General features: G+C 38.0%; 1 protein-coding gene across 15 annotated transcripts in view; it reads left to right on the top strand.

Moving 5' to 3' along the window:
* The window catches only part of PARD3B (par-3 family cell polarity regulator beta), a 1,014,396-nt gene that overhangs the window by 593,391 nt on the left and 407,317 nt on the right, over positions 1 to 13,688 (top strand). For all 15 annotated transcript variants that reach the window (XR_003519077.1, XM_027589187.1, XM_027589179.1 and 12 more), the window contains one exon: positions 6,578 to 6,763. Coding sequence is in view for 14 of the 15 variants with exons in the window: in XM_027589187.1 (XP_027444988.1) it covers positions 6,578 to 6,763 (186 nt within the window). In the remaining variant the exon portion in view is untranslated. The remainder of the gene's footprint in view (positions 1 to 6,577; positions 6,764 to 13,688) is intronic.

Genomic DNA, 13,688 nt, shown 5'->3' on the forward strand with positions numbered 1-13,688 from the left:
ATCTGTGTATGTTTGTTCACTCAGCAAATAGTTATCCAGTGCCTGTTTTTGAGTCTGGCACTGTTTTAAGCACTGGCAATAAATTGGTGGAAAAAGAATCAGAATAATGTAAAAGTTCCCACATTCAAGAGACCCTATTAAAAACATAAAAGAAAAAAAAAGAAAAAACAAACAAACAAACAAACAAATGAGCAGGAGCACCTGGGTGGTAAAGTTGTTTAAACGACTAAGTGGTTAAGTGGTTTTGGCTCTGGTGGTGGTCTCAGAGTCGTGAGATCAAGCCCTGAGTCGGGCTTCATGCTCAACATGGAGTCTACTTAAGACTCTCTTTCTCCTCCTGCCCCGCAAGCTCTCTCTCTCTCTCTCTAATAAATAAATAAATCTTTAAAAAAAATAAGCACATATACGATATGTGATAAGTACTGTGGAGGAAAAGCAGGATAGTAGACATGGGTAGGGTGGTATTCAGAGGGCATTTAAGCAATTTGAAACTGAATGGTCAGGGACAACCTCACTAGTAAATTGATATTAGAACAGAGAATTGAAGGTAGTGAGGGAAGGAGGTCTGCAGGAATCTAGGGGAGGAGCATTCACAGCAGAGAGAAGAGGTTATGCAGAGGTCTTGGGGCAGAAGCATGAAGGATGAAGGATGTACTGAAGAAAAGAAGAAAGGCAACGCAGCAAGCATAGGATAAGTAGTAGTAGAGATGAGCGGAGAGAAGAGTCAGGGCACTCAGCTTAGAAGTTGTAGGACACTGGCGTTTTCTCTGAATGAGGTGGGAAGTCACCAGAAGGTTTTGAGTATTTGTTTTAATGGGACCATTCTGGCTGCTGTGTTGAGAAACATCCTGAAGAGGAGAAAAGTGGAAGCAGGGAGGCAGAAAGGAGACACTAGGACAGAGAGTGTCAGGAGAGAAGCAGTGGTGGCCCAGATGGTTAAAGTGATAGAATTCTGGGTGTTTGGTGTTTTTTTTTAAGATTTCATTAATTTATTAGAGACAGAGACAGACAGAGAGCACGAGCAGGGGGAGGAGCAGAGGAAGAGGGAGGGACAGACTCCTGGCTGAGCACAGAGCCAGATGTGGGCCTCGATCCCAGGACCCCGGCTTCACGACCTGAGCCCAAGGCAGATGCTTAACTGACAGAGCCACCCAGGGGCCCTGGGTGTGTTTTTAAAGTAGAGCTGACAGGAGTTGCTGACGGGTTGGATATAGAGTGTGAGATAAGAAGGAAGTCAACAATGACATTGAGGTCTCTTGCTTGAATGTCTGAAAGAATACAGTTCCATATACTTGCTCAGGAGGAACAGGTTTAAGGGATGATCTACTTCAATGTGATGATGTCAAGGTAGAAATCCTATAAAATTGTTCACTAGAGAATTGGTTATGGGAGTCTTGTTTAGGGGAGAGAGGTGGAGATAGGAATTTATGCCTCATGAGTGTGTCAGTGATATTTAAAACCATGAAATTAGGTGAGGCAACTTCAAAAATGATTCTTAGGACACTAATACTTAAAGCTTGGTGAGATGGGGAAGAATCAGAAAAGGGAATTGCAAAGGAGTCTACCATGAAGTGGGAGAGGAACTATAAGAAAGTGATGTCCTGGGACCAAGAAAAGAAGATATTTCAAAAAGTAGGGCTTCATCAATTTGGTCTAATGCTCCTGTAGATCAGGAAAGATAAAAGATGACAATTGACCATCGGATTTCGTAACATGGAAGTCATTGGCGATCTAAGAGGGATATCAATGTACTACACACATACATGCACACATAAACATACGTGCATATATATGTATAGAGAGAATACACATACACATTATATACTATGTATTTTTAAAGAATGCATATAGTATATATACTACTATAGGGCAATACATATTACATATAGTATAGGTATTATTAGAAATGCATATGTGTAAACGTGTGTGTGTCATTATGGAGATGTGTTTACATCTTTCTAGTTGGCCGTGCAATAATACAGCAAATGGTTCTTATACCTTCATAAATTCCTTTCAAAAACATTTATCTTTTTATAATGATGGACAAATGTCTAGAAAACACAGAAGAATTGTAAAGAAGGAAACTGTGGTCCATATTGCAGTGCCAGTGGATAACTATCTTTTTTTTCTATGCAGACATATACACATATGCGGATAGACAACCCTCACAGGGTTGTGAGGCAGGTAGGTAATAGGTAGATGGGTAGGTGTCATTATGTAGATAGTGTATATGTTATATAGTTGAAATGTACTGTGCACATACATTATTATACTTAATGTTATGTTCTCAAATGAGTAGAAGTCTTTATGTTAATACTATTTTATAGAAGTCTGTGATTCTTAACAAATAAAAAAAGTACAAATCAGCATATACAGAAGCATAACTCACCTAACAAACACCATTTCATAGGCTAAATTTTTCTTCTGGCTTATATTAATAAAAGTCAGCATTTTGTATATATAACAATAAATTCAATATTTATCACTTTTCTTACTCTGTTAATCCCCCAAAGACTGTATTTCTGCCCCTAGAAAATTAGCTGCCAAATAATCAGAGACATACAACCAGAGACGTAACTAAGTGCAGAATTCCGTGACCAACTAATTGGTCAGTCACAAACCTGTAGCCTGAGACTTAGTCCATTTCTGGGACTTGGGAACAATATCAGCAGGCAGCATTGCAATCCCAAATACTTCTCTGGACCCTACTTGCCTTAAACTTGACTATACTTGGCAGTTGCCTTAAACTTGACAGTACTTGGCAGTTAAAGTTGACTGTACAGAGCAGTGGTTTTCAACTGGAAGTGAGTTTGAGCCCAGGAGACATTTGGCAGTGTCTGAGGCATTTGGGGTTATCATAACTGGGGAAGGAGGTATTATTGGCATCCTGTAGGTAATAGCCACGGATTCTGCTGACTGTCCTTTAATGCATAGGACAGCCTTCCACAACAAAGAATTATCAGGCCCCAAAATTCAATACTGCTGAGATTGAGAAAGCTTTAGTTGTGGACCCTGAAAGGCTGGCACTGGGGTGGGTACCAGCGCATTAGGCCAAGACATATGCACTAGGGGCATTTGGGCATCCATCCTGGGCCTGGCTCAAGGAACCTCACAGACTTTGTACCTAGAGACATGGCCTCTATGGCAAAGAATAAGAAATAATGAAAGGAAAAAAAAATGAATGAAATTCACAAGATTTCCTTTCTTACGCCAGCATCTCGATTTTTTCCCCCCTCTGGATAATTGTGAGTGTAAAAAGCAAGGGGTATTGTAGAAAGAGCTCTTGTCTGAAAGATAGGAAGCAAGGAAGGATCCAAAGTGTGGATATGTGGATATGTCATTGCCTTTGGGATCATCCTATCGCTAAGGTCCTGCATTTGGGGCATTTGTGAGGCCTTAATTCCTCTTCTCCAAAATGTGTTCTGGCAAGATTTGAGTTTAATTTTTAGAGTTCTTTGTTGAAGCAAGATTATTGAAGGAAGGCATTCAGCATATTGATTTTTTTGTACATTAGGTAAAGGGACATTTATTTCTAATAGAGGAAATGGCTATGTTAACTACTATAATGGCTTCCTTCACCATTGGGTGAATAGCAATGATAATGCCACTATTATGCCTTGAGCCCGATATAGTGTCAGAAAGATATAAAACAGAACTATAGTTGAGTAGAATATGTGAAATTGCATCGTGCCTCACTGTCATTGTGGGAATCAGTCTTGGGATTTCTTGTGAGTAGGCCAAGTCATAGTGGTTCACAGAGGTTGAGACGTAGCATAGCAGTTAAGAGTCTGACACAGGAACCACACTGCCTGGACCTCACAAAACTCCAACACTGTCAAGTCTCATGGACTGTAATCATGGTACTTACCTGCTGTGCATTTCAGTCTCTTCATCTGTAAAATGGGCATAATAATATTCCTCATAGGATTGTTATGAAGAGTAAGTATGTTAATATGTGTAAAGCACTTAGAACCATTGTTAGCCATTAGATTGTTTTTGTTGTTCTATTTCTGGCTGTCAGGTATATCAGGGACTTAAAAGAGGAACCCTCTTGCACTGTTGATGGGAATGCAAACTGGTGCAGCTACTCTGGAAAACAGTATGGAGTTTCCTCAAAAAGTTAAAAATAGAACTACCCTATGATCCAGTAATTGTACTACTGGGTATTTACCCAAAGAATTCGAAAATACTAATTCAAAGGGATACATGCACCCTGATGTTTATAGCAGCTTTATCTACAGTAGCCAAGTTATGGAAACAGCCCATGTGTCCATCAACTGATGAATGGATAAAGAAGATATGGTATATGTGTACAATGGAATATTCCTCAGCCACAAAAAGAATGACATCTTGCCATTTGCAACAATGTGAATGGAGCTAGAGAGTATTACGCTAAGTGAAATAAGTCAGAGAAAGACAAAAATCATATGATTTCACTTAGGTGTAGAATATAAGAAAACAAATGAACAAAGGGAAAAAGAAAGAGAGAAAGGGACAAACCAAGAAACAGACCCTTAACTATAGAGAACAAACTGATGGTTACCAGAGGGGAGGTCGGTGCAGGGGTGGGTGAGATAGGTGATGGGGATGAAGGAGCACACTTGTGATGAGCACAGGGGGTGATGTATGGAAGTATTGGATCACTATATCGTACACCTGAAACTGATATAACACTGTATGTTACCTAACTGGAATTAAAACAAAACTCCAAAAAATGAAATAACACATACACACAAATGACAAGATAGCCATAAATGACTTGGTTTCTATTTTGTTTTACCACATATGTAATAAATGAAAGATGTTGGTACAAATAGTGATTGTCAATCTTAATTAAATACAGTTGCCAAAGAAATCATATTTGATCACAGAATAAAGTGGTTTGAAAATATTACTCAAGCAAAACTTGGCCTTGTGTCATTTTGTCTCTAGTAGATAAAAAGCCAAAGAAGCTTCTAGTCTTCCTCTAAAATGGTGTTCACAAACTTCTAGGAAGAACAGCTGTTCTTTAATTTGTACTTTAATTCAGTGGAACTTTATTAGACTAAAATTAACCAAACCCCAGAGAGACTGGGAAACATAAATGATTATCAAATGTTCTAAATAGGACATTCTAGAAGACAAAGATGAAGGCTAACAATTTACATTCCATATTTAACTATGGCATTCCCATGGAGGGGAAAAAAGGGCAGCTACTTTGAATCAAATAATGGGCTGCTTCTTAGATAATAATATAATGAGTTTGTTAAAAGAACTAACTAGTAATGGGTTTATTAAATCAAGCAGTAAAGTTTCATTTCTTTGAAACCACCTATTGTCCAAATTTTTATAGCTAACTTCATTTACAGTGAAATTAAATGAAGGAACTATTTCTTTAAAGGTAGACATGGGTTTTCTCTATTTTGGTAGGAGTTGGAAATACGAGGTCAGTGGGTCTGGCAATGATCAGCCTCTTAATCCTGTTTTAATTATGGGTTCTTTGCGAGTTCTGATTTTATAGTTATTTGGTGACATATCCAGACATTCACAGTCATTTTTAAAATATGCAATTTTATAGAAGTGACCCTAAGATGAGAGTTTCTAGAAATAATTACAGAGAGGAAAGAACTACCGACCTAGAATGATTTGAAGGTTTCTAGGGCTATCTCATTCTCAAATTTTCCAGTTAAACACTGTGGCCGAGTTTCACGTTTCTGCGAGCTTGGGAGGGATGCAGCAGGGACACCTGCAAAGATGGTCATATGGACAGCACTTTTCTATAGTCACTGCTGTATATTTGAAAACATCAGGGGCCAAGTCTGATTAACCTTATGCTTCTCCCTGGAAACTTGAACCCTAAGTGTGCCTGTTGCCTCCGTACACTGTTACTCTGTGTTTTTGAGAACAGCTGTGCTTGTGGCTAGGTGGACACAAATGTTTGTCGTGCATTATCATTTTTGTTTAGCTTCAAAATCTGATTGCCAGTGAGTTATGCTATCAAAGAAGCAAACTTAAGGCATGAGTTAGACAAAGTGAAGTTTAATTCAGTGATTCTCATTATAAATCACATTTCCCTAAGTTTAAGATAACATTTTTTTCAGTTCTCTCTATCCAATTGACATTCTTGATCAAGAACATTTTTTCCATGGTAAATGATGTGTTTTAAATTATACAAGCCAAATAGTTCCCCCAAATTCTAGCATGTTTCTACACTAAACTCTGTTTCTTCATCTGTATAATGAAGATAGTAAGATCACCTTATCTCTAAGGTCTTTTCTGGTACTTAAGATCCCCTAAGTAATATCCAGCCTCTTTAATTATTGAGACTGTTCTGCTGAATTTCCATATATTTTCAGGATGTTTCAAATGGCATGACTCCACCTAGCCAAAGGATCCTCTCTGTTGACCATCAGGAAATATGACTCTCAAGAACTCTTCTACCACCCACTGACATGGTGGTGGCCCCTTGTAGAGAGAGAAGACCAGCCTGTTAGAGGTCCAATCAACCTGTCTTGCCAGTTGCCTCTGTGTTTGGCCATTTGGGTGTAAACACTAATCCGCTTTCTTCCCTTCACTCTTTCCATGTATACTTCAACAGAAAGGAGAACCTGATTGCTATGCACTCTCACTGGAAACAACTGAGCAACTCACCTTCGAGATCCCCCTGAATGATTCAGGTTCTGCTGGTCTTGGCGTGAGCTTGAAAGGGAACAAATCTCGAGAAACTGGAACGGACTTGGGAATTTTTATCAAATCCATCATCCATGGAGGTGCTGCTTTCAAGGTCAGTAGGACTGCTGTCTGCATGTCAGTGTGAAGGTGCTTGGGATGTCGCTGTTTGGGAACTGGGTGGAGAGAGTGTCTGAAGACATGAGACCACGAGGCTCTCCTGCAGGTGCAGGAAGTGTATGTGTGAACAGATCTGGGCAACAATCATCTGTGTTCACACTCTGTGTGGTTAGTTTTATTTTCTAGACATTGTTCTCTAAACCCATCATGATTACTACTCTTTCTCCCATTCCTTTTATCACTCTGTTAAGATTCCTCTGAATTTGTAACCTGACAGAGTTGAACCTAAAAATACATTCAGAAAAACAAAACTAAAATCAAGTCAACATGAAAGCAGCAAATAAGGAAATCGCTCTTGGAAGAATGAAAGCTCAGTGGAGCCTGAGAATGATTGTAGTGTAAATTAAAGGTTATTTATCACATTATATGCACTTGAAGATAGCCATGGTGCCAGGAATGCATGTTTGCCTTTGAACTTGGAAAAGCTTACAGATTTCCAGAAAAAAAAGGAAAGAACGTGATTCTGCCTTTTCACATTGGGGTGAGAAGTGTGATCATTGCTATTAACATAGTGTAATGGTTAACTAGATTGCCTGGGTTCAAATCCAGCTTCAGCTCCATGTGCTCCAACTAGCACACCACGTGCTAGCCACGTGGGAAAGTGGGCGAGGAACTTGACCTGCAGTGCTCCCCTTTCTTCATCTCTGGAGGGTGCATATAATAGGTAACACCTAATTCAAGTGTCCTAAGGATTAAATTAACACACACGCTATGATTAAAACAGCAAAGTGATTGGGGGGGGAACCATGTTTGTCCTTATCACCAGCTCTCCTCCCACCATCATCATTTCATGCCATGCCATGAGGCTTCTTGAGTTTGCATCCTGCCCAGACTACTCTCACCCACTGTCAATGTGGACAAGTTACTTGTCTCCGTATGCCTCAGTTTCCTCATTTGTAAAATGAGTAAAATTAATAGAGCCTACCTCCTAGTGCTCTTAGGAGGACTAAGAGAGATACTGTATGTATATTGTCTAGCACGGTACCTATGGGAACCTTTCAACAAATGTTAGCCATTTAAAAATAATCTGACGTTAATCACACGTGACCCTCCCTAAATAAAAGCCAAGAAGGCCTAAGTAGAGTTTACAGGAGCATCTCTGGTCCTGGAATCCTGGCTTTGTTGAAGCCTTTGTCTCTTCTCCCTTATCATTCCACATTTGTTTCAGACCTAGACACTGAGCTAATGCCTTTTTCCTTGGGAAATAAGAAATTCATTGTGGGTAGACAACTTTTTAATGTACTCCTTGAATCAGTTAATTTTTTTTGCATAATAAACAATGACAAGATTTCAGTAACATACATCAGTAAGCCTTTACGCCCCTCATGGCTCTGCAGGACAACCGAAGGGGCTGTGATTCAGGCTGCTGTGTCTCTTGTCACACCATACATCTGCAGGTCTGAATGTCCTCCGTGTACTTCACCTACCCCTGGACCAGCATGCTCGCTGGAGCATGTTCTTCTCATGCCCTGAGGTGGCAGAGGGCCAGCAGCAAAGAGTGAAGCCTCTTAAATCCTAGGCACTGATCCGCTCACACAACCTACACACACACTTATGCATGGGCGCCTCTGACCAAAGCAGGCATGTGGGTGAGTCCAAGGTCAAGGCCTGGAGAAACACAGTCGACCGCTGATAAGGCTGTGGCAAAGGTGGAAATCCAGAGAAAGGTGAAGAATTGGGGTCAGTGGTTCAGTCTGTCGAACTCTCCCATCTTGCTCAGATGCACAGAACCAGGAGCAAAAGGAAAATAATAGTAATAATAACAATAGCAGCGATTAACCTTTGTTGTGCTTAGCACTTAATGTATGCTGGATGCAGTGGTAAGTACTTTAGGTGGATTCTCTACTTTTATTCTTCATTTTTACAGTGGATGATTACCATGCCGTTCCATCATAGGGAAATTGCAGATTACAGAGCTTAGTGCCTCTCCCATGGTCACAGAGCCAAGAATTGCTTGAACTAAGATTTGAACCCAGGCATTCTGACTTCAGATCCTGCACTCTACTGCACTGCAGTGAAACCTCCTTCATCTCATCCATTCATATTCCTAGAGATCAGGAGCTGTTACCCTGGAGTTGTCTGGTATCATGCTTGTCACCCTTAGCCAAGCCATCTAAACATGTGCTGTGTTTAAGGATGAGTCTTGGTCATGCTTGTGGATACCAGATTGATATTATTCTTCTTATACCTAGTAACAGTTCTGTTTGCAGAATTTATTCCAAGTAAAATTGGAACTGAAATGATTTTTTGGAAATTAAAAGCAAACATCTTAGCTTCTTTATGGGCAATAACTTAAGCTCAAGCAGATATTGGAGAGCGGGTTTAATATGTATATCCATGTTTGTGTAAGTGAGCATCTCCTTACCTAAGCAGTTTCTAACAGTCTTGTTTCTTGAAGAAAGATTTCACTTTCCATTTATGTAAATTTCTTTCCTGACACTGGTCTGCTGAGTCAGACAATCACACCACTAAAAACCACTGGACAGCATTTTTATAGCTGATCTTAAACAGTAAGAGGCATCAATCATGAATTTAGCCTTATTGTGAATGTTTAGTATCCATTTGTCTTGTTTACTTTTTGCAGAGTAAAGGATAGAGGACTAAGCTTTGCTCACAAGAAATCTGATTAACCAGAAAAAGAGAGAGAGGAAGTATCTTTTTATTCTTCTGCGGCTGTTGCAATAATCCACTGTTACTCTCCAGAAAATTGCCACCTGTTCTGTGATTCAGGATTATGTCTTACAAAAATTGTTTTGAGACTTTGTTCCTGTCCCTGTTTGAGAAGATACAAGTGTAACAGACTGCAGTGTCCCTGGGGCAAACGGGGGATAGGCATGGGGAACATCCACTTTAGCATCTGGCCCTAGGTTTTTACCTGAAATCAACAAAATAATCTTTCTGCCAGAGCGCAGTGTTTTTCTCCTGGCCCTTTGTACCACTAATTGGTTCTCAAGGTGTTTTTCCCTTTAGGGAAGGTGGATTTTTGAAGACTAAACTACTTTGAAAAGTATGACCAAATTCTTCCTGTGGATTCTGTGTGCTCTATTCTCCTGGGGGCTTCCGTTGGTATAAACAAAGATAGGCTACTTCTTGCCAGACGCAAAACCCCCGAACCACTGTGTGACTGTGACTATAATTGAGGGCCTCTTTTTTCTTTCTTTTTATTTATTTGTATTGTTTTTATTTACCTCTTGGACTACTGCTTTCTATCATTTCCTCTCTTATTTGAGTTATTTCTAATGGAGATGTAAATCTCTGTTTGAAAATGAAAGCACCTGGCTCTTCTAAAATTCCCTCTTGGAAGTGAATTCCTCTCGCTCGAGGGGCAAACTGAACAATATTTGTACTCTGTTCAGAGTTATCCAAATGCATAATCTCATTAATATTTAAATTCCACTCTGCGTATCAAGAAGTAAATCCCAGAAACTCTTCCCCACTTGTGTCAGGACACAACATCTGCCATTTCAGACCTCTTCAGCCCACGGAGTTCTTGGTGGACCTTCTGAAGCATCACTTTGAGCTCTGCTTTTCAAAGTAGAAAGTGACCATTGACCTCAGTAGCCAAATATGACTGAGGATTGATGCCAATTTGCTTAAACAGTAACAGGCATTGCATGTTTGTAGTTCCGTTTTAGTTTCTGTCATTCTTACTGGGCATTGGCCGCTGAAGTACAGGGTAATTGCTACCAGAACCCAAAAATACTAGATAGAAGTCTACGGGTTTAATGTCTTACGAACTAAGACCCAAGTGGCATTATGAGGTTCTTGAGGATGCTTTTCTAAAATTCCAGTTCTGTGATTGGAATTTAAAGTGAATGTGGTAGTGTGGTTATTGTTAAATGAAAAGGAATATTGTCTCTGTTGCAGTTAGAAAAAAAGTACCTTGAGAAGAATACTCTCCTTTCCCCAAATCCACATAAAAATTAGTTTTTCCTTTCCTCCACTAAAGCATACACAACGTCTTGATGACAGGTTTGAAGACCTTCAATATTCTCATCCTCAGTGGCTAAACAGTTTGAATTCTGAGATCAGTGGCTTTCTTTTGCTTTGCTTTTCATGAACTATAGTAACTGAATTTTTAAGAAAAAATGCATTTTTACATCTAATGAGTATAATAACTTAAGCTGCCTATTTCTTAGTTTCTACCTTAAAAATGAATCACTTTTAGAAAAAAATATAACTAGAACAGTGATATTTTTAAAAAATTGAGATAGAATATTAGTACGCTGTAGTAAGAATAAAAATCTTATGGAATCTGTTATATTAATTCTGAATGACATTTTTTATTTGAATATACAGACTTTGGGAGTAGAATATGTCCTACTGAAACTTGAAATAATAAGGTAAAAATTAAAATTTAAAGGTAATTTTTGCTAAGGGAAAAAATATCATGTGTCAGATTATTTAAGATCTCTTAAATAGAATGGATTTAAGAATACGTGTTATTCTCTAGAAAATTAATTAGCCAGGTTTGTGCTTAATAAATACTACTTGATGATGATGAAATTAAATGAAAGAAAAATGCCTGACATAGCTAATTGCAAATGCATGCACTCAGAATATGAAATAGACATAATTTAAGTAATTTGATTCTGGTGTGCTTAGGAAATTTGGAATACTCCCTCTGAGAGAGAGAGGCAGAATTTCATAATCTACCCTATTTAGGATGAGGTAAAAGAAAAAAAATGATCTAATACAAGCAATCTCCCTATTTTGAAATGACTAAAATGTGAATTTGTAGAGTGAATGTATACAGTTCTAGAATTTCTGGGAATATAGTGCTTGATCCTGAATCTTCATGTCTCTTCATAACCTGAAACAGTTAGCGGCAGTCAAGCTACTCAACAGGAGTCCGGTAGGAGTTCCCAGCGTGAGTCATTTCCAACTCCATCTCTACTGGTATCTATAAATCATGTGGTGGATCTATAATTAATGAATTCAAAGGAAGTTACAAGGGACAGCTCTTAAGGAACACTAAATGTTACATGATTTCTTCAACTACCCATTCTTCTTAAAATTGATAAATGTTTTCTGTTGGTGGAAAACCATAACAATTGTTACCAGCAGTCACATCTTCCAGGTTTTTACCTCTGACCAACGGACCCTACACTCAAGGATGTCAATAGCTCCATTGCAGATCCTCAACTGTGGGAAGCCAAACTCTGACATTTCATCCTGACCACAAAAATGTGATACATTTTATGAATACCTAAAAGCAGGAAACTTGCCTGGAAAAATTCATAATCACTGTATATCCAATAAGAATTTTACCTTAAAAATGAAATTATTAACTTAAACACGAGAAAAATATTATCTATTGTTATGCTAATTATTTAACCCAATTTCCTTTCATTAAAAAAACCAAAAATGTTGGCATATGTTAATTCAGATAGTCAGGCTCATCATTTAATGGGTTCTCTCCAGTAGCAACTATTTTATAAAGAGGTACTATAACATTATTTTCAAAATCTCACAATATCAGCATTAATCATTGCTTTTCTTGCTGATCTTTATCACTTACACATTTTTATTTTATGCATGGAAATCAAATAAGAAATCCATACCATGCCAGATAAAATTTTGGAAACCTACATCATTTTGAAGTGTATTTTGGACTCCATGATTATCTCCATGGGCTGAAAGAAATTGTAAGAATTGGTAGTCCTAATCAAAAAGGAAATTATAATCTGTGAAAGTTGATATACCATGATGATGATACTTTGACTCTGAAGATGTACCTTTCACCTGTAAAGCTATAGTCACCTTCATTATGGGTATTTATAGAATAGATATATATTCTATATATATATATATATATAGAGAGAGAGAGAGAGAGAGAGAGAATTTATATGTATTTTTATATATTTACTATATATTTTTAATATTTATTATATGTATTTATATATTCATATATATAACTATATTCATAACATGATCCAAATTTTGTCCTTGGCACTTTGCTTTGGACCCATTCTTCCAGTGACAAGAATTTAAGCAATTTTAGCACAAACAAGAGTATAGTTCTTTTTTTTGTTAATTAAATAGATGATGTTCAGTAAATTGAAAAGGCCTCAGATTCTAGCCTGGTTAGGCACTCATGGCAGAATCTTCTTAACTCATATAAAACACATATGCCTTAATAAGCTTTTTATTATCCAGTTTCCTAGGCCAAAGTAAACCAAAAACAGAAAATCAGGAAGGAGATAAGAATATATGGCGAGGAAGCTGAAATGACAGGAAGCAGAAGTGTCAGATAAGCACAAAATGCTATTACTGCATAGTAGTCCAGGGAATATTTGTGATAACCCTTTAAGTCAGTGCTTCTCAAACTTTTTTTGCTGAGGAAATTATAAGAATCGGTAATGAGTATAGTAGAGTCTATAAGTTGGGATATATTTATGCCCTGCATTTTTCCAGAGGGAGCTTAAAATGAAAGAATTATAAAACATTCTGAAGGTATTGGAACGGTTTTGATTATATATATATTCTGACGTTCTAAATAATATTTTTCTGTTATCTTTGGCAAAAACAGTTTCAAATACCACAAATACCAAGTAAATGGCATAATCCTGAGACTTCACCAGTTTGCTACATAATAATGGAGGGAAGCTTTTAAAACAATACTGAATTAAATGAGTAAATTTAAATTTTACAGTCATTGAGGAAGTGACTATTGGGCCAGTACACAGGAAGTAATCAAGCTTCACTTCTAGAAGTCTAAAGGTTCTATGAACATGTGATGGCATATTCAGGCCAGCCTGGGTTCGTTAATCTCTCACAGTTACAGTTTGTTACATAAACCATTCGTTCATTGTAGATGAAACTTACACCAGGTCCAGAGCACCAGAATGAAAGGTTTT

The sequence above is a fragment of the Zalophus californianus genome, chromosome 3, assembly GCF_009762305.2.
Source record: "Zalophus californianus isolate mZalCal1 chromosome 3, mZalCal1.pri.v2, whole genome shotgun sequence".
In the NCBI taxonomy this organism is placed as follows: domain Eukaryota; kingdom Metazoa; phylum Chordata; class Mammalia; order Carnivora; family Otariidae; genus Zalophus; species Zalophus californianus.